The sequence below is a fragment of the Solea senegalensis genome, linkage group LG18 (genome assembly GCF_019176455.1).
Source record: "Solea senegalensis isolate Sse05_10M linkage group LG18, IFAPA_SoseM_1, whole genome shotgun sequence".
NCBI lineage: Eukaryota > Metazoa > Chordata > Actinopteri > Pleuronectiformes > Soleidae > Solea > Solea senegalensis.
In genome coordinates this window covers 7538833-7556717 of record NC_058041.1, presented here as the reverse complement: position 1 = coordinate 7556717, position 17885 = coordinate 7538833, and the positions used below count along the sequence as shown (strand labels likewise).

Below are 17885 nucleotides of genomic sequence, written 5' to 3'. Positions count from 1 at the left end.
TTCTGTTTTCCTCTAAATGGGAACATCATTTACAGAATTGACATCATGCTCCACTGCAGAAGACCTGAAACGAGAGATTGAGACAATTATTGTCATAGGAAAGTTTTTATTCTGACGTTATAAATCAAGTGAGAAGTAGGTAAATTTTCCCATATTCTTTCATTCAAATGGAGTTCTTTTTGCAACCAGCCGAGGAGTCGCCCCCTGGTGGCTAACTACCTACTTCCATCCTTTTTCCTTTGCTCCACCTCTCAAACTGGAAAACTATGTCCATTTTATTGATACTGTGTATATTATAAGCAAAGAAAACCAAGCATTTTTTTTAAATTTTAAAGCCATTACACACTTATATGTAGTGCAGTCAATCTCTTTCCAATAAAATCTACACAATTTTGATAATCTGGACCTTCACGTATAAAAATGACAGAAAAGTATGAGTGTAAAATTTATCAAGTACTAACATTTTCCCCCTCATAACCTGCTCGTTTCACACTCCTCGTTTTGCTCGGCTCGTTCCAGCTCTTTATGGAAGCTTTATGATGTTTACACTGAGTTAAATATTAAGGAGCAGACCTCAGATGTTTTTATGGCTGCATTATCCCATCAAATGGAAACGGTATCGCTACCTTATACATTATTTTACACTCGTCTTTCCTCTAAATGAAATCTTTTGGTGTCTTCGAAAAGCATAAAGCTGCAGCATGTAACTTTTTTGTTGTTGTTTATGTTACTGCTCTGCCTCCGTTTGGTCTTCATGTGCAGAGATGACGCATAACGCCGTTTATATGCTGCGTTCTCCATCTGAAACCAGGCTCTGCCAAGCAATACTATCAGACCTGAGTGAGGGAGCATTTGTGTGTATACAGCGGCAGCACAGGGACGGGCGGAGTCAAGAAAAAGTTTATCGACAGGGTTTTTCTGAGCAGTAGAGGAGGAGGAGTAGTAGTAGTGTTGTTGTATTTTGCTTTACTCGCTCAGTGTTGCCGTTGCTTCCCAAATCACTTCCTGTGCAGCACAGGCCTACACACCAGATCTAAACACCACCACTACACTGTGAAATACAGAGATCGTGTGAACTCATCCAACACTGGTGCGAATCTAATCAACATTTGTTTATTATTGTTAAACATTCTATTTTGTCACTTTTGCACAATTATCCCTGTTAATTTTTTAAATATGCGATTTAAAATGAATCATAACTTTGACTCAACAACAGATAAGAAGACCAAAAAATGCATTTTGTGAAGCCTGAAGATGGACCCATAAACACTTCCCCAGGATGTCCATATAAGGAGTGTATTATTACGGCAGCAATTTACCAAGGGTGCACTTGCGGCACTGATCTGTACTAAGCACTAAGGCGGGGGTGTCAAACATGCGGCCCCCAGGATAAATTTGTGAAATATATATTTTTCAGTTACAGATACAGATAAATTGTAAATTCAGGCATACTATTGTTGAAATAGGTCCGGCCCACTTGAGATCAAATTGTGCTGCTGATCTAAAACGAGTTTGACGCCCCTGCACTAAGGTTTCACGTTTAATAAGACACAACTATTCCGATGTTTTCAATGTGTGTCCAGGTGAACCACTCGCCTAGTTTTACCACAGACTCACAGCTGGACCGTGAGGTGAAGGACGCCCTGCTGTACGACACCCTGAATCTCATCAACCTGGGCGCCTGCGACCGCCGCAAAATCAACAAAGAGGAGAGACGGAGGGTGAAGGAGAGGCTGCAACTAAACCACACCAGGCAGGCCAGGTGTGCTGCTGTCAGGAGCAAAGGTTTTTTCACCAAGGTCATTCATGCACTCATCTACTCATTCACTGACTGTGTCCGCCAGGTCGGAGGAGCTGCGACAGTGCCAGGCCGCCTCTGTGGAACAGATGGAGAGATACCAGGCCGAACACCTGGGAGGCTTCACGAGGATTTATCCCAGGGAGGGAGGAGAGAAATACGACAAGTACTTCACACACAGCAGGTCGCTCTTCCAGGAGACTGCGGCATCCAAGGCCAGAGAGGAGTGTGTCAGGTAACAGCAGCACGCTTTCTTTACACTTCAATGTATAGAAGAGAGGATATGAGAGTGTCAGTGATGCACATCATTTATTATATCATATACTATTTGTTGTAAATTACGGCTGAATGATTGTGGAAATATCTGATTGCAATGATTTAAATAGAGATTTGAGATATCATTTTTTAAGTCAAGCCTCAGTTGAATATTTATTGTCTTATTGATTTAAAACATTATTGTTATTAATTGTTATTAAAATATTAACTTATACTGTCATGAAATTATGTGAACTTAAGAATAAGGATTTTTACTGTTTTATTGGAATTGAACATATAACTTTCAGATTTGCTAATTGCAATTTTGATTTAAAAACAGTCAATTATTCTATTATAAATGAGATTTTTTATTCTTCTGGGGGTGGGTTTTTTTCATTTAAAAATGACAGTATTTTCTCACTTTTGTACTACTTTTTTCCATAATCACATTCAGCAAAGGTTTTTATGGGACTGGGACTAAACATAGAGATTTTAATACTGCAAAGGTTTAACGTTTCTTGTAAATGATCTCATTAAATAATCCTATAATCTACTACACATCTATGTATAAAGGCATTGAGTATTTAGCATTTATGTGCAGTTTAAAAAAAGGCATGTAATGATAATAATAGGTTTAAGACAATATAAGAATTTATTCATGTGTCTCATTAACACCCATGCGTTAAATCTGCTGTAAGAACAGATAGTTAAAGATAGTATTGTAAGAAATGTCAACGTTTTAATTAAACTTATTTTTATATCCCATTATGTCGAAATCATGTGTTAAATGTTGTAAATAAAAATGTGACTTACTTTTTAAATATTTTATATTATAAGGGAGTGTGATTTAACAAAAAAAAAATGAGTTGTGAATTATCTAAATACATTTTGTGTATTTCTGTGTTTAGGCTTCAGCTGCAGGAGCTGCTCCTGAAGCAGGAGCAGAAGGAGAAAGACCTGAAGGCGAGTCACAGGAGAGACTTGCAGGGGGAGACGGCGGGGGAGCGAGCCAAACCCAGACGAGCAACAAAACAAACCCCCATCCCAGACTCTGGCTGTGACCCTCAGCTGGTGAGGTGTTGTCATTAGAGATGTAGTGTCCACACGAAGCCACAAGAGGGAGTCAAACAGCTTCTGCCCTGTGATGAATGGTTCATAGTCTGTCTGACCCCTTTAGAGTCGTAGTCTACGTATATATTTACCCATTTTACATTAGCCAGAATAATATTCCCTTCAGATGATGCTTTATTGTCGAGGCTGAAAAAACAAACAGTGTTATTCGGTGACAGTAATTGCTAATATGTGGGAAATGCATACTCGCAGAAGGATATACAGTAAAGCCATAAACACAAATTGAATCAAGTGCCATTCTGTTTGTTTTTTTTCTTCTCAGCAGCTCCGTCTGTCCAGTATGTGGGTCGATCCTGAAGCTGCACAAGTCCAAGAAGAGAAGGAGGAGGAGGAGGAGGAAGAGGAGGAGGGGGAGGAGGAGGAGGAGGAGGAGCAGGAGCAGGAGCGAGTTCATCTGCTTCTCCAGAGGAAGAAACTACTACGGGACCTGGGGGTGGTGGACCAGATCCAGCAGCTGTTACAGGGCCAGACAGAGGGAAGGAGAGTCCTGCAGGGAGCCCAGGATGCCCACAGCCACCAGCAGAGACGACAGCACACCAAAGTAAGACCTGGTGACAGGTGATATCAGGGAAGTAATACAGAGACTTTACATTAATAGAAAAAGGTTTTTCATGTGTTGCATTTGGACCCTTTGACACAGTTTTCCCATCAGACGCAGAAGCAGCTTCAGCAGCAGCTTCAGCATCAGCTTCAGCTTCAGCAGCAGCATCAGCAACCCTACACTCACATTTCACAACAGATTCATAAAAAGGTACAAAACCATCCAATGAAACAAACTCATATTTTTACTCACTGTGTTTCTTTGAAATAATCTGCTAATTTATTGATCGACTTCACTTTCACACTTAACACAGTGTGTAAAGTGTTTTTTAATATTTGTCAATTTCTTTTCTTTTTTTACATTTTTCTTTCCACATTTAAATGTACTCTTTAATTTTCATGTCACTAACAGTGTGGGTAAATGAAATACAGCTACTTATAGAATATTCTGTATTTTTGCTTGAGGAAATGTATCAAATTTGTTGCAGATGAATTTCTTTTGAATGATTAAGTTGTTACCTACTCATCAAAGCTCTCATGTTATAGTTTTTGATTAGATTATTGCATTAATAATATTTTCAAACAAATTCAACTGGAGCAGTGCATACTAGTGTGGATTTTTAAACTTAAAACTTGGTTTCAAGTTTGAAAATGTGTGTTAAAAAAATTATATTCAAACATAAATTCAGATGCATCGTTGTAAATGTAGCACTTTTCCAGATATGAATGAAGTTTAAACACTGTCAGTGTTTTTTGAGCATATCAGTGATCATTTGCAGTAAAATAATATTGATGAAATGGAATTTATCATGTATGTTGTCATAAAATCACTATTATATTGCAGCACATCCGCTCCCGCATGACTCAGCAGCGTTTGCTCAGGCCCTCGATGGACCAGAGGAGCCTGGACGAGACTGTGAGCAACAACGCAGCGACCATCAGTGCTCAGAGACTGTACTGGCCAGGTAAACAGCACTCATTCACGCTTGTGATTTCATAGAAATGTCCTCAGAATTACCTTTTTTTATTCCTTTCGTTTGTTCTTGGGCTTAATCAGATTTTCAAAAGCATTTTTGGGAATTGTGTAAGGTCTTTGTGGAAAAAATATTTAAATCTTTGTACGTATGTTTTGTAAATATTTAATAAAACAAACAAAAAAACTGTTTTAAAATGACATTAAAAATCTTTTTAATCTAAATTTTGGTAATTTAAAGTTGTGATGAAACGGCACTGACTTAAATTTAAATATTAAACTCCTTCCATCACACTCCCATGACTAAATATGAACATAATTCATCCTCCATAATTAGTTAGCACTTTTAATTTGGGCATTCTCACAACTCCTTGATTATTAACCGAGAGGAAAACCTGAGCAACACTAATAAAAGAGTTGTGAGAAATTAGTTTAATATTGAATACCACGGAGCCCTGGAGAGTTTCCAGAGAGCCACCTTATTAAAACACATAATTAAAAGATGGAAAACAAAATGAGCCTTTGCACAGCAGCACACGTTTGACTCTTACTTTAACAGTGAGCTTTCAATCAGACTGTTCTCCCTCTCTCTTCACCTCACAGTCAGCAGCTCCCTGACCGCGAGGCAGGACAGCCGGAGCAGCTACTCCAAAAAACAGTGCCGTCCCGGCGTCCAAATCCACGTCGCTAACAGGGGCCGGCGCTACACCCACGTGTCCCACGACCCCTCTGCCCTACAGAGCCTGCTCGTCGTCTCCACTCCAATCCCACTGGCCAGGAGGCCTGGTTTCTCTCACAGCGTCAGAAACTCCTCCCGCAGAGGCTCGCAGCACGGTAAAGGACACTGAGGAGCACAAACCAGGACTGCAGTCATACACAGAAATACACTGTGAAGGAACTCTCGTGTGTGTATACGATGTTTATCTTTTATATGTGGACACCTGCAGTTTAAGCTGCTCACCACTGTACAGAATATAGCCTGCAACACAGCAGATGCCCTTCTTTTTTTTCCCCTCCTCTATTTTTTCCATTTTCTACCAGCTGAGATACCTGCAGCCTAAGATTTCTGCTCTCAGGGTGAATGAACGCAAAGAAAATGTCACATGCAGTGCCAAAAATAAAAAGCAGACAGGCCTCATTTAACAATGTGTAATCCAGATCTGAAAAATAAAATCTAAATCTCAATGCTTACTGTTTTTTTTGTCGCTGGCCTAAATTATATTTTAAAGGTAATGTAAGGTAAGGTGAAGTTATTTTTTATTTGGCTTTGGCTTATTTTTAATCACTTGATTGTATCACATTTTGTTTTTCATTACCCCTGAATGAGGCCGCCATTTTGGACCACAATTTTTTTTTACAATAGCCTACAATGGACAAACTTAACATTGAGTTTTTGAAGTTAACTGAATGTTTTTCCCACAGAAGGAAAGGGTGAGGTGAGGGATATTCAGCTGCAACTTCACAACACATTCTGCTAAATTTTACTCACTCATCCTTTAATTCATAGTGTCACCAATTAACATTGAGACTTTTATTTATTTTTGTGCTGTTAAGTATTAAAAAATAACCCTTATTTTACCCTTATATGATCAAGAAAAATTGCTCTTTTCAATCTGTAAACACAATTGCAGTATATTTCATTTTAAATTCATATATTATTTAAAATTAAAATGTTTTTTTTTTAAAAACTAAAAAAAAACTTTATATCTGATATTTCGTAAGTAGTACATTTATGTTTCAAAATAGTCATGCTCCCGTTTCATCCTGAGACTTTTAGTTAGATTTAAAAAAAAAAGCCATAAAGTTTTACAGTGTCCGGTTTCTTTGTTTGCATCGCAGACTGAAAACAAAAAGAAACCAAGGAGAAAAACAACTTTGAAACTATAAACCATCTGACGGGACATTCCCTTTCCAACATCCCCAACAATAAGGTTGTATATATGTATATATATATAACAGAAACTATACACATTCAGAAAATATTATTTTTTAGAATCCCAGAATAATAATTAGAATCTAAAATTGTAAAAATTGAGAAAATATGATTATTATTATTATTATTAGTCAGACAAATCAGGAACCACATGTTAAAATCTGTAAATTTCACTTTCGAATGAAGCTTCCAGACTGGAGTAGAATTCAAGTTCATCCACTGATATTAATAGAAATAACTTCAATTATCTAAACTGTATTAACTGAAGGCCTCTGGTGCAGATGGACAGTGTATGCTTCAAGCCTTCACTGATCATTCGATTATATCAGTTTTAAAATATTGGAGGAGGAATAATGTTTTCTTTTTCTTTTTTTACTTTAACAAAAATCTAAAATATACACAAGGCAATAATGGTATGAGTTTGTGTCACTTAAAAGCAAAGCTCCTGATGAGGCATGTGTTGCATTTCAGGAATTTATGGTTTTATTGCGTCTGTAAATGTCGCTGGTGGAAATGACGAAGTGAAAGGGACCTTTTTTTAAACAAAGACAAAACGGAAACGCGCCTAAAGAATTTGTTTCGTGGAGGAAAAGGTTTAAAGAAAGTTTTGAGTGTGAACGAACAATTGATTACGCTTCGCTTTAAGACTCTTTAAAGTTTTAATTTTGTCCAGTAGAAAAGTTGCTTGTGACCTTAAACTACCCCTCAGGTTTTGCCAGAAGATTGTGAAGAATCTTTTATCCTGAAAACACATTATTTCTGCACCAAAACAAACCAAATCTTTCTCTAAATGTTTGGAGATTATTTTTGAATGTGAGCAAATGTGGGGGGAAAAACGAGTTTAGGCTTGAAATATTTAAAAGAAAATCTGTTTCCATATCAGTTAAATCAGAGAACAATCAGGTGTACAGACCTTTAACAATCACCTAAAACCAGAGTCTGCATGGATCACGACCAAGTGCGCGTCATCATCACCATCACCATCGTCATCATCCAGCAGCACAATAATCACAAAAATCCTCTCACACGCAGCGTCGCACATAAACATCTCAAACGCTGGAGGACAAATAAAAGATGGCGATGAGAAAGAATGTCTTAAGCACAAAAACGGCTGCTCTTTATGAAAATTTACAACTTTGCCATGGAAGTTTACGACTCGCCCGGCTCCAGGATTGGTCGCTGGCGGTCATGTGGACAGCAGGAATGGGAACTTATTTCCCATGAGGTTATATTGCAGCTGCTGTTTTCCACTGCTCATTCACTTAACACTCGTAACACAAGCCTTTTTCCCCTTCCTTGGGCTCTTTGTAAATGCAACACGCGTGTGTCGGTGTTGTGGTTGTGGATGCGGATCCACTGTGCGTATGTATACACGTGATTCTCCAAAAAAGAAAAAGTGGGCGATGGAGCCTGATTATTGCGCGACGCCTCACCGTGTTTGTCCGCCATGTCCATGTGTGCCCGCACTTGTGTTGGTATATATGTCGGTGAAAATTGGAGAAGGGGGCGCATCAGCTCCCTCCTGCTCCTGGATGATGCAGCATTGGGATTACTTTCATGAAATCACTTGAGCAAAGTGGGGAAATGTGTGGGAGAAAGCGGCTGAGAAGGAGTTTGCGCGGAGTGGCAGCCACACTGGAACATGATGGATTATCAACAAAGGTAAGGGCACCATGTTTCCAGTCGACCAGCGATTAACTGAGCGCACAAGTGCGCCGCTGCAGCTCTGTTGTGCCTGAACTGTCACTGTAGGCCTGATGTTTACACAAGAGGGAATGAGATGATTAGTCTAAAAAAATGCTAATGATCCAGTCCAAACCATCCTTTTGTTTTTTTCCCTTCTTCCTCTCATGTGTTGTGGGAGCTGTTCCAAGCAGCTGCTCTGCCTCTGTTTAACCCCGTAGAAGCTGCAGCGCCTTTTAAGCGTCTGCGACAAAACCGCAGTGCTTGACCTGTGGTTGAGAGAGAACAGACACGTTCACAGTGAGTCTGCGGCCTGTAAATGTGAAAATAACTGCGTGTTTTGACGGTGACTGCTTTTGGGCTGCAGGCCACACATGCTCCGCTTTGATGATGGTGATGATGGTCATACAAAGGCCTGAGCTGCAGCCGCTCAGACGCGTTTGATCGGATACACATGGTATTTTACATTAATGACAGTTGTTTTACTCTGTCTTAAAGGTTGATTTTACATTATTCCTATTTTGATTTGTTTTATTCTGAAAGAAATGTGAAAGGATCATGTAGGTTGTTGCGCGCGGCGCTGTGTGCACATGCAGATTTTCCGTTTTTATTAATATTATTGTGTTTTATTTCATGTTTGCTCTATTATAGTTGCTTTCTATATAAATAAGAGGAACAATTGATTCCCACATAACACATTTGTTGCATTTCTGGCTCCTATTTTGTTTTGTCTGTTGATTCAGGTTCATAGTCGCGTGCGAGTGGCACATACAACACTAGTTTAATATAATTATAGAATAATAATTTGATTAATAATGAAACTAAACAGTAGTTTGATCAGTTCATATATAATTTCTTCGTGTAAAAGCAGCTGTGGTGACGCTGCAAAGGCTGCGGCCTGGTGGTTGTGGTTTTGCGGCGGTTTTTTTCCATCAAAGCCACAAAACGAACGAGCAAAAAAGCATATGATTTTAAAATAATACTTAGTGATATTTTCGAAATAGATATTTTAAAAAAAATGCATTACATTTAAAGAAAATACAAAGATGAAATCAGGTTTATTAATTTCTGTATGAGCCTTTCTTTTTTAATTCAAAGCAACATCATACGTTTAAGAATCAGATTGCTTTGTGCATTATTTCGTTCTTAAATTCACCATTTAATTTAATAGGGAAACTTTTCCAAAGAGGAAAGCTATTTTCCGTTTATAAAAAGTAAACAGAATTCTAAATATGTTAAATATAAATCAAACCGGGTTCTTTACTAAGCTTCCAAAGTTTTTTGCACTAAAATAAACAAGAATAACTGAATAACCCGAAATAAAGTGGGACTTTACTTGCGCTACACTTGGGAGTCATTAATATTGCTTAATAAACGTCATTTTGACGTCAATAATCAATTATAATAATCAATTATCAGATTTTTTATCAAAACTAAATACAGACATTTATACTTACACATGTTTTTTCTGAAACTAGTGTCTACTTAATCACACTGCAGGTGAGGATGGTAACGATGATGATGATGGAGTGTGTGTGTGTGCCTCTCGCATGTCTTCTCCTTGGTGCTGAATCAGGAGCCATGCAGGACGAGCAGCTCGCACCTTTTATTTCAAAAGAGTACAAAGGATCAACATTATTGACGCAGGAGCCTCTGCACTTGCACTAATTATAGACGTAAACTGATGAACAGGTTTGTGGCAACTGTGTTCACTGACGTGGCGTTTTATTGGTGCGTTTTGTTAGTTATTATTGACACAGCAGCTGGTTTAGGAGGAAGATGATGGGAGTGAGGCAAAGGAGGAGACACACGGGGTGATGATTTGCGCGTAAATGGAAAGAATGCGCAAAATGTTTGGCATGATTTTCTTCATGCAGTGTCTGCGTGTGTGTTTGTGTAAGAGAGAGAGCGAGAGAAAGAAAGAGTGAGAGAGCGGGGGGGTGGGGGGTGTAGGGATAGTTTGTGCACGGGTGTGGAGCCTTGTTTTCCTGAGCTGCTTATATACATGTTATTTCATATATGTTGTGTGTGTGTGTGTTTAAGTGTATGTATATATGTCTTCGAGTCGCAGCATCTCTGTGAGTGCGTAAGCGAGCGTGCGTAAAGACAGACAGACTCGAGCGCTTCATTTGGACACACCGGGGGACTCCTGCGCGCAACAAGAGCCCCCCATGGGTGCAATAGTGTAAGCGCAGGCGGCGGTGATTGGCCAGCGGTTGATCAGATGGTACACTTCCCCTCTGTATTCAGTGGCACCTCACAACCCCCCCTCTCAGCAAAAACCAAATCTCCGATAAAGTAATGGCAAAACCACTTGGACTATAAAAGACAACAAATCATATTCCTCCGGAGTATATACACCCCGTTGTCCACCCAATGAGTTCCTATTTTGTTAACTCAACTTTTCCCGTGTCTCTACCGGGAGGACAGGACTCTCTCCTGGGCCAGATACCGCTATATTCCTCGGGATACACTGATCCGTTAAGACACTACTCCAACGCGACCACATATGGAGCAGCCAACATGCAGGAGAAGGTTTACCCGGCGTCCTACTACCAACAGACGGGCGCAGCGGCCGCGGCCATCTACGGCCGGGCCAGCGGCGGAGCCACCTGCGACTACAATCCGGTCGGGACTTTCTACAAGGACGCGGAGGGCTCGTGCGCTTTCTCGAGCCGCGACGACCAGCCGCTGTTCGTCACGCAGGAGCACCAGCAGCGCAAATCTGAATGTCCGGAGCAGGCTGTCAGTATGAGCAGCAGCATCGACGACAAGTCCTCCACACTCATCTACCCGTGGATGCAGAGGATGAACGCCTGCTCCGCCGGTGAGTACACGCTTTAACTCTGCTGTTAGGGTTAGGCAGCCCTGGAGCTAAAAAGGAGCGCATGAAGTGACAGTTTCCTGTCACTCTCCCCATTCACACGCGCGTTTAAGCAGCTCAACATTTTACCCGGAGAATAAAAAGTACAGGGAGTGCAGATGAGGTGGTTTTCAAAATGGGAATTTGTGATTGTATTGACAGTGCGCGCGTCTTCGTGTGCCTTCAGGGCTTTTTTTGACGACCACATCACCATCACACATAGGCTACATGCACGGCCACACGTGCACGCACACACGCAGCCACATAGAGACTGGGCCTACATCATCCGAGCTTACAAACTTTGACAGTCACATAGGATCTTCTTCAGGCTGGGCCTTTTTTCCCAGAAATATCACACACAAACACTTCCAATAGTGTAAAAAAACAACAACAATAATGAACTCACTGTAAATATATTTAATAATAAATAAAGAAGACATTGCGCTATCTAACTCTGACTCCACATGCCTGATGTTAAAGAACTATATACTGTTATTAGAAAGAAGAGTATGTCCTTTTACGCACCACACAATTCATATAGGCTACAATTGTATTCCATTATTTGCAGTTGTTTTTAAATTAAATATGCAGAGTGACTATTTATATTATAAGGCGTCATGGAAGACACCATAAAGAAACATGTTTGGAGAATTAGGTCATGTATACGTTTGAAAAATAATATAAGTTGTGGTAAAAGAGAGAAGAGAGAAATACATCCAAAAGCATAAAGCTATATATATATAATTATCTATCACTTTCTATACACCTACATATTATATTATACATGTCGAATATGTGATTTAGAGTTGCATTACACTAAAGTGCCACTTTACTGTATTTTTTCAGATACACCACTACAGATTTTGAGTGCAGTTTCAGGTAGATTTCTCTCCCACACTTTGGAAAATTCACTCGAGCTTCAAGACTTTAAATATCAAATGGTTTAATTCATTTTTTTTCTTGTTCCAGGCCCATTCGGCAGCAGTGGCCGCAGGGGCCGGCAGACCTACACCCGCTACCAGACTCTGGAGCTGGAGAAGGAGTTCCACTTCAACCGCTACCTGACCAGGAGGCGCCGGATAGAGATCTCCCACGCGCTGTGTCTGACGGAGAGACAGATCAAAATCTGGTTTCAGAACCGCAGGATGAAGTGGAAAAAGGAGAACAAACTCCTCAACCCCTCAAAGACACCCGAGGAGGAGGAGCAGGCGGAGAAAAAGAGCTAAAAAAGGACACATATTGTATGCTCAATAAATAAATAAATCAATGAATAAATGTATTATTTCTTTGTAGATAAAGTGCTGCAAAACCACCCCATGTTAGAGACGTGTAGAGTGATAGAACTTCAAGTATCTGCACGGTAATAATGTCTGCATTAGATTTAAAATCAGGTCCTCCTCTGTTTGTCCTTGTGCTCGTGTTCTTTATTTAGGGGACTATGCAAACATCCGCCAAAATGTAAATAATTTTTAGTGTTTGTTTTAGTTTGGACAATGTTGTTACCTCATGACCATAGGCCTACTGAGTTTTCTTATTGTTATTCCCCTCATGCCATTAAAAAGAAAGGAGGCTTCGCCCTTCACTGTACATTCTGTGGTGTAGTTGTTCTATAATAGTCTATAGACTTGTCTTCAGCTGTGCCATCGACACTTAAAAATTTGTACAGATGTTCCATGTTATTTATTGTTGTTCACTTGTGTTCAGTGCACATCTGGATATTGTGTGCAATATTTTTGTTTAGAAAAATTGTACATAAAAAATAAACGCTTTTTGATGTATAATGGGAAATTCTTGTGGTGTCATTCATGCTCGGGAAAGAAATGAAAAATGAAATAATAATTTGTTATATTATCATTATTTGCTAATATCAGATTATACTGGGGCTGCGTCTGGAATCACAATGAGCTCATATGTTCGCATAAAAGCAGCGTAAAGATTAAATTTTATTTTACTTTGACACACAGCACGTTAAACTGCCAACACTGCTGCTGATAAGTCTCTGTTATGTGTTACCTGAGCCTGTTTGTGGCCTGTTCTATCAGTGCGTTACATAAATGATGGATGACTCCGGGGCCTGACAGCGCGTCCCTGCCGGAGCACTACCACTTCTGTCCAGAAGATGGCGCCCTCTGCCCGCACGGCTCTCGGGGCGCAGCGGGGAGGCACCATTGACTGGAGCCTAACGACCATTATTTCGTCATCATTTGTAACCATGGAGCATGAATTACCTCTTGAAGTCATCAGTGAGGATTTACGACTGGTCAACAAAGGCACGTGATTCCCGAACGCTCTCCCATATTTGGCCGCATACCTGGCAAAGTACAGTAGGGCTTCATTGCTTATAATTCATGATTGCGTCCATAAATCGTGCAAGCACACAGGATTATAGCGACAAAGATCTACAAATCGAGGCTTTAAAAATCCAAGCAAATGAGCTCTTACTTTGTAAACTCGTTCTCAGGGCGCTACCCAAATGGCTCCGACTATCAGTTACTAAATTATGGGACTAACGGCGCTGTGAGCGGTTCCTTCAGAGACCCTGGCACCATGCACTCCGGGTCTTTCGGCTACAACTACAATGGCATGGACCTAACCGTGAACCGCACCAACACCGGCAGCCACTTCGGGGCGGTGAGAGAGGATGCCCGGGGATTCGGGCCGGACGCCCGCTACAGACAGACACCCAACTGCTCGCTCTCCTCGCCAGACCCGGTGCCGCCGTCGTGCGCCACTGCCAGCCGAGAGCCGCTGGAACTAAAAAGCCCCTCTCCCCCGTGTGACCGGAGCGCGACCTCGGCCGGCAACAGCCAGCTCAACAAAAGCAACAGCGCTCATTTCACAGAGATTGAGGACTCCACCGTCGCCTCCGAGACCGAGGACGGGGCACACAGCAGCGGCGGCGGCTCCAGCGCGGCACCGCGGGCGCAGCAACAGCAGCAGCAACCGCAGCAGCAGCACCAGGAACCCAACGCCACCTCCTCTACTCCAACATCAAATGATTGCCAAACACCACAAATATTCCCCTGGATGCGGAAACTGCACATAAGCCATGGTATATATACATATATATACTTTATCTAATAATGTTTACTTTTGAAGCATGCCACGCTGACGGCGTGACATAAATCTGTCTGAGTGCGCATGAGGGGGGGGCAGGTTTTTGGCGTGGATGAGTGGGAAAAGCGTGAGTGTTTTTTATTCAGTGAAGTGTTTGTGGCTGTGACTGTGTTGTCTCTGTGTAACTGCAGCCGCTGCAGCTTCACACTGGAGGTCTGGTTAAATGTGGATCTGGGCTTTTTCTTTCTTTTTTTGTTTTTTAAACGTGACCAAACATGTGGCTGTTGGAGACTGAGATAAGATAAGAAATAATCTTCATCATCATAATAATGATAGCGGTGGTGTCTGTTGTGTGTATGGTGTTGCATGCTTGTCCACCTGCATCCGCTCATTCCATGTCGTGACCTCTCTGTCTATATGGTGAAGCCAAAAATGACTTTAATGATTATAGTGATGGTGATTTTAAGTCCAGTGGCGAAATCCACTCTGTTGCTGCTGCTGTTGTTGTTGTTGTTGATGTTGTTGTTGTTGTTGTTGTTGTTGTGCAGTGCAGCTGCTAATTCTCTGGGTTTTCTGTGAAATTGTAGATATGACTGGACCTGACGGGAAAAGGGCCCGAACTGCGTACACCCGCTACCAGACGCTAGAGCTGGAGAAAGAGTTTCACTTCAATAGGTACCTAACCAGACGGCGGAGGATAGAGATAGCCCACGCCCTGTGTCTTTCCGAAAGACAGATCAAAATCTGGTTTCAGAACCGCAGGATGAAGTGGAAGAAGGACAATAAACTGAAAAGCATGAGCCTCGTAACAGGAGGGAGCGCCTTCCACAACTGAATAACTTTTTTGGGGGAATAAGAGTAATAATCATCATCATCATCATAATAATAATCATAATAATGATAATTAAAGGTGGGGGAAAAACAGAAAAAAGAAAGAAATCCATGAGTACTGTAAAGCTATTGAAAGCGCAGCACCTTCCAGCATGCTATTGTGATAGAAAAATAAGTATTCGGTGGTATTAAAATGCCATTTTTTAGTTTACTGTTGTTGTACTATGATAGCTTAGATGTCCAATTTGAAAAATAAGATGTAAATATTATTCGGGGTATTCATTGTGTTAAATGCTTTTTTTGTCTCTCTCTCTCGAAGGTGTTAAAAAAACTTGAGCTCTTTATTGTAACTTCTTGACGGTCTAACAGGAGTAAATCCATTGTACAGTTAAAAAAAAACAACCAAAACATGAAAAAAAAACAAGTTTCCAAACCATATGCTGCTCTTCATTGAATGTAATGTATTCCGGTGGCCATTCAAAGCGCTTTAGTGTAACTTTTACTGCTATTTTTGATGGTTATCTTGTGGCCAGATCTCATAAACTTTCATCAACAAGCCAATGTGTAGCTCTAGGACATTTTGTGCATCTGTTATTATTATTGTTTAGAGCTAATTATGAGCAATGCAAATGTATTCAACCTGTCAATGTGATATTTTTTTTAGTGCAAAGGGTTATTCTGTGGATAGGCAGTGATGTAAGCGTTTACTTTTTTGTTTTCGCCAATAAGCTTTTTGTATTTGTAAGTGAACTCATAGCGCTTGAAAATAAAGTTTCTCTCAATTTCTTTGGACGTGTCTCCACTGTGTTATCACGTAGAATAAATACAGATTGAAAGATTTATGCCTTTCTTCTAACAGCGAGAAGAAGAAGGAGAAGAAGTTCTGACCGATTTAAGACTTGTAAATAATTAACCTGGAGAAATAGTTCAAATGTCAGATGAACAACAACATTTTTTGAGACTTGTTTTTGAAGCATTTCTAACAGAGAGATAGTGAAAAAGAAAACTTACCTCCTCTCACCTATTTGCAGGAAAATTGCGTGTTTGGCATGTCAGAAGTTTAAGCTGGTGATGAAATCCCCACCTAAAAAAAAAAAAAAGAGTGGCTTTGGCTTACAGGTATATAGTCAGGGCTGAAGTTGGTAAAAAATCCCTCCTTACCAAAGATTGTATAGGCCTATATTACTTACAGACTGTGAAAAGTCACGTGAGGTCCATAAAGTTGGTTTTATGGTTTTGGGGAGTAGACAATGTACTATATAATTCACAACCTTGAATGAAAGTGACGGCTTAACTGCGTGGATGGGACTGGAAAAGGCTGGACTGGGGAAGGAAGTGGTGTCCACTCATATTTAGTTCGTTTTAGCAGCTGGAAAACTTTCTTTTTTTAAAATACACTAATTCTACATTTATTTATTTATTATATATAATATCAATTTAATTTTAATTTTATTTATTTATTTCATTGCGAGATAAAATATTTTTTGAGAAAAAAAGAAAAATATTTGACAAAAGCCACATATATTGCACGTGTTTATCTGCAGAAAATCTGGAATTATGAGGGTTTTTTTTTTAGTGTTTTAACTTTTATAGTCTCTGTAGCAATTATTATATTGATATTGACAAAAAAACGATATATATTTATATTATATTTGGAATAAAAGCTCCACATCCCTTATCTTCACATCTATTTAAGCGCCTTTATGAAGCTGCCATGATACGAACTTGAGCGAGGTTCTGCAGTGATTTATCTTTCTCTGTCAAGTCACGCGGCGGTCAAAGGTGAAGTCTCGGACAAGTCAGACGTGGACACAGTTTCTACGCAAAGAAAACTCTGGGAATTTAGTGGACGTTTAGCGGCCACTAGTAAAAAAAAAAAAAAGCACAGCAATATTGTCTTGTTGTGTAATATTTTCCAAAGTCTCTCCAAACTCATCTCAGGTTTAAAATTAAAAAAGTTAAAAAAGAAAAAGAAAAAAAAAAGAAAGTTTAAACCAATGGTAGGTTATATGGGTCCCAGACATTTCCCACATATTCATAACTATTAAGTGGCAATTTAAGCAGCGTAATGAGTATTGCATATTGATAGGGGTAATCTGTACCCGGATCTCATGCATAATTCATGGCGGCGGGGATCATCGCTGGGTCAGGAGACGATGTAGACTTTTGCAGCCGCAGATGCGTCAGGAGGAAACGCACTGCTGCTGCTGCTGCTGTCAGACTTTGCACCGTCACCATCCACACTCAAGTCTAAAAAAACAACCCCCAAAGCACACACTTTGTTTTAAAAACAGAATATAATACAATTAGTCAAAATAAGATATAATAAGAACATAAATAAGATAAATAAGAACAATACTAATGATAATAATTACGATTATTTAGCAAAATAGCAGAACTTCTAACAAGTTTGTTTTTGGAGAAACTGGAGCAAATATTACAGCAAAGTTAAGATTTAAAAAAAGATTCATCCTGAAGCATCCTCCATTTTAACCACGTGTGTTCAATTATAAGAATTTAAAGACCCTAAATCGAGCTTAATTTGATATAATAAATAATAGCTATATAATCATTATTAGTAGTATATTTATTGTAAAATAAATGGGTTTTTTATGTCATGGTTAAATTAGTAAAGTAAAGCTTTATGTCAATAACAACTTAAACGCCACCTCCCCGCCCATTAGATTCAATACAGTGATTATTATTATTATAGTTATTACTATAACCAAACGATAAAATACACGGAACAAATGTCACCTTGAACGCTTTTGGAGGTTTCACGTTATCGCTCAACATCTGGAAGCCTGTGGTGGTGGTGGTG

General features: G+C 39.9%; 3 protein-coding genes and 1 long non-coding RNA gene across 8 annotated transcripts in view; 3 read left to right on the top strand and 1 right to left on the bottom strand.

Annotated features, from left to right (window-relative positions):
• Positions 1-5882, top strand: part of ttll6 (tubulin tyrosine ligase-like family, member 6) — a 17112-nt gene extending 11230 nt beyond the window's left edge. For both annotated transcript variants that reach the window (XM_044014569.1, XM_044014571.1), the window contains 7 exons: positions 1584-1762; positions 1845-2033; positions 2962-3124; positions 3447-3725; positions 3825-3935; positions 4569-4689; positions 5301-5882. In XM_044014569.1, the coding sequence (XP_043870504.1) occupies positions 1584-1762; positions 1845-2033; positions 2962-3124; positions 3447-3725; positions 3825-3935; positions 4569-4689; positions 5301-5545 (1287 nt within the window). In that variant the 3' untranslated portion in view covers positions 5546-5882. The remainder of the gene's footprint in view (positions 1-1583; positions 1763-1844; positions 2034-2961; positions 3125-3446; positions 3726-3824; positions 3936-4568; positions 4690-5300) is intronic.
• LOC122759626 lies at positions 5477-17885 on the bottom strand. Of its 2 annotated transcripts, none has more exons than XR_006358281.1 (5): positions 17822-17885; positions 17167-17314; positions 16076-16148; positions 9771-9916; positions 5477-5541 (listed from the first exon to the last, which is right to left on the bottom strand). It is a non-coding gene; the product is annotated as an uncharacterized LOC122759626 (long non-coding RNA). The 2 variants fall into 2 exon arrangements; XR_006358282.1 differs by lacking the exon at positions 5477-5541 and adding an exon at positions 8305-8582.
• hoxb6b (homeobox B6b) lies at positions 7545-12957 on the top strand. Of its 3 annotated transcripts, XM_044014576.1 has the most exons (4): positions 7545-8292; positions 10744-11140; positions 12023-12055; positions 12146-12957. In XM_044014576.1, exons 1-4 carry the CDS (start codon positions 8188-8190, stop codon positions 12400-12402), a joined length of 792 nt encoding a protein of 263 aa, XP_043870511.1. In that variant the 5' UTR covers positions 7545-8187; the 3' UTR covers positions 12403-12957. The 3 variants fall into 3 exon arrangements, with proteins under 3 accessions (XP_043870511.1, XP_043870512.1, XP_043870514.1); XM_044014577.1 differs by lacking the exon at positions 12023-12055; XM_044014579.1 differs by lacking the exons at positions 7545-8292; positions 12023-12055 and having other exon boundaries at positions 9915-11140.
• hoxb5b (homeobox B5b) lies at positions 13327-15850 on the top strand. The gene is made up of 2 exons (XM_044014573.1): positions 13327-14228; positions 14821-15850. Exons 1-2 carry the CDS (start codon positions 13607-13609, stop codon positions 15066-15068), a joined length of 870 nt encoding a protein of 289 aa, XP_043870508.1. The 5' UTR covers positions 13327-13606; the 3' UTR covers positions 15069-15850.

Bases quoted from the DNA above. Each gene is read 5' to 3' on its own strand.
- hoxb5b (XM_044014573.1), top strand. From the start codon at position 13,607: ATGAGCTCTTACTTTGTAAACTCGTTCTCAGGGCGCTACCCAAATGGC. The intron at 14,229-14,820 runs GTATATATACAT...GTGAAATTGTAG, and splicing joins GAAACTGCACATAAGCCATG to ATATGACTGGACCTGACGGG.
- hoxb6b (XM_044014576.1), top strand. From the start codon at position 8,188: ATGAAATCACTTGAGCAAAGTGGGGAAATGTGTGGGAGAAAGCGGCTG. The intron at 8,293-10,743 runs GTAAGGGCACCA...CCGGGAGGACAG, and splicing joins ATGATGGATTATCAACAAAG to GACTCTCTCCTGGGCCAGAT. The intron at 12,056-12,145 runs GTAGATTTCTCT...TTCTTGTTCCAG, and splicing joins GATTTTGAGTGCAGTTTCAG to GCCCATTCGGCAGCAGTGGC.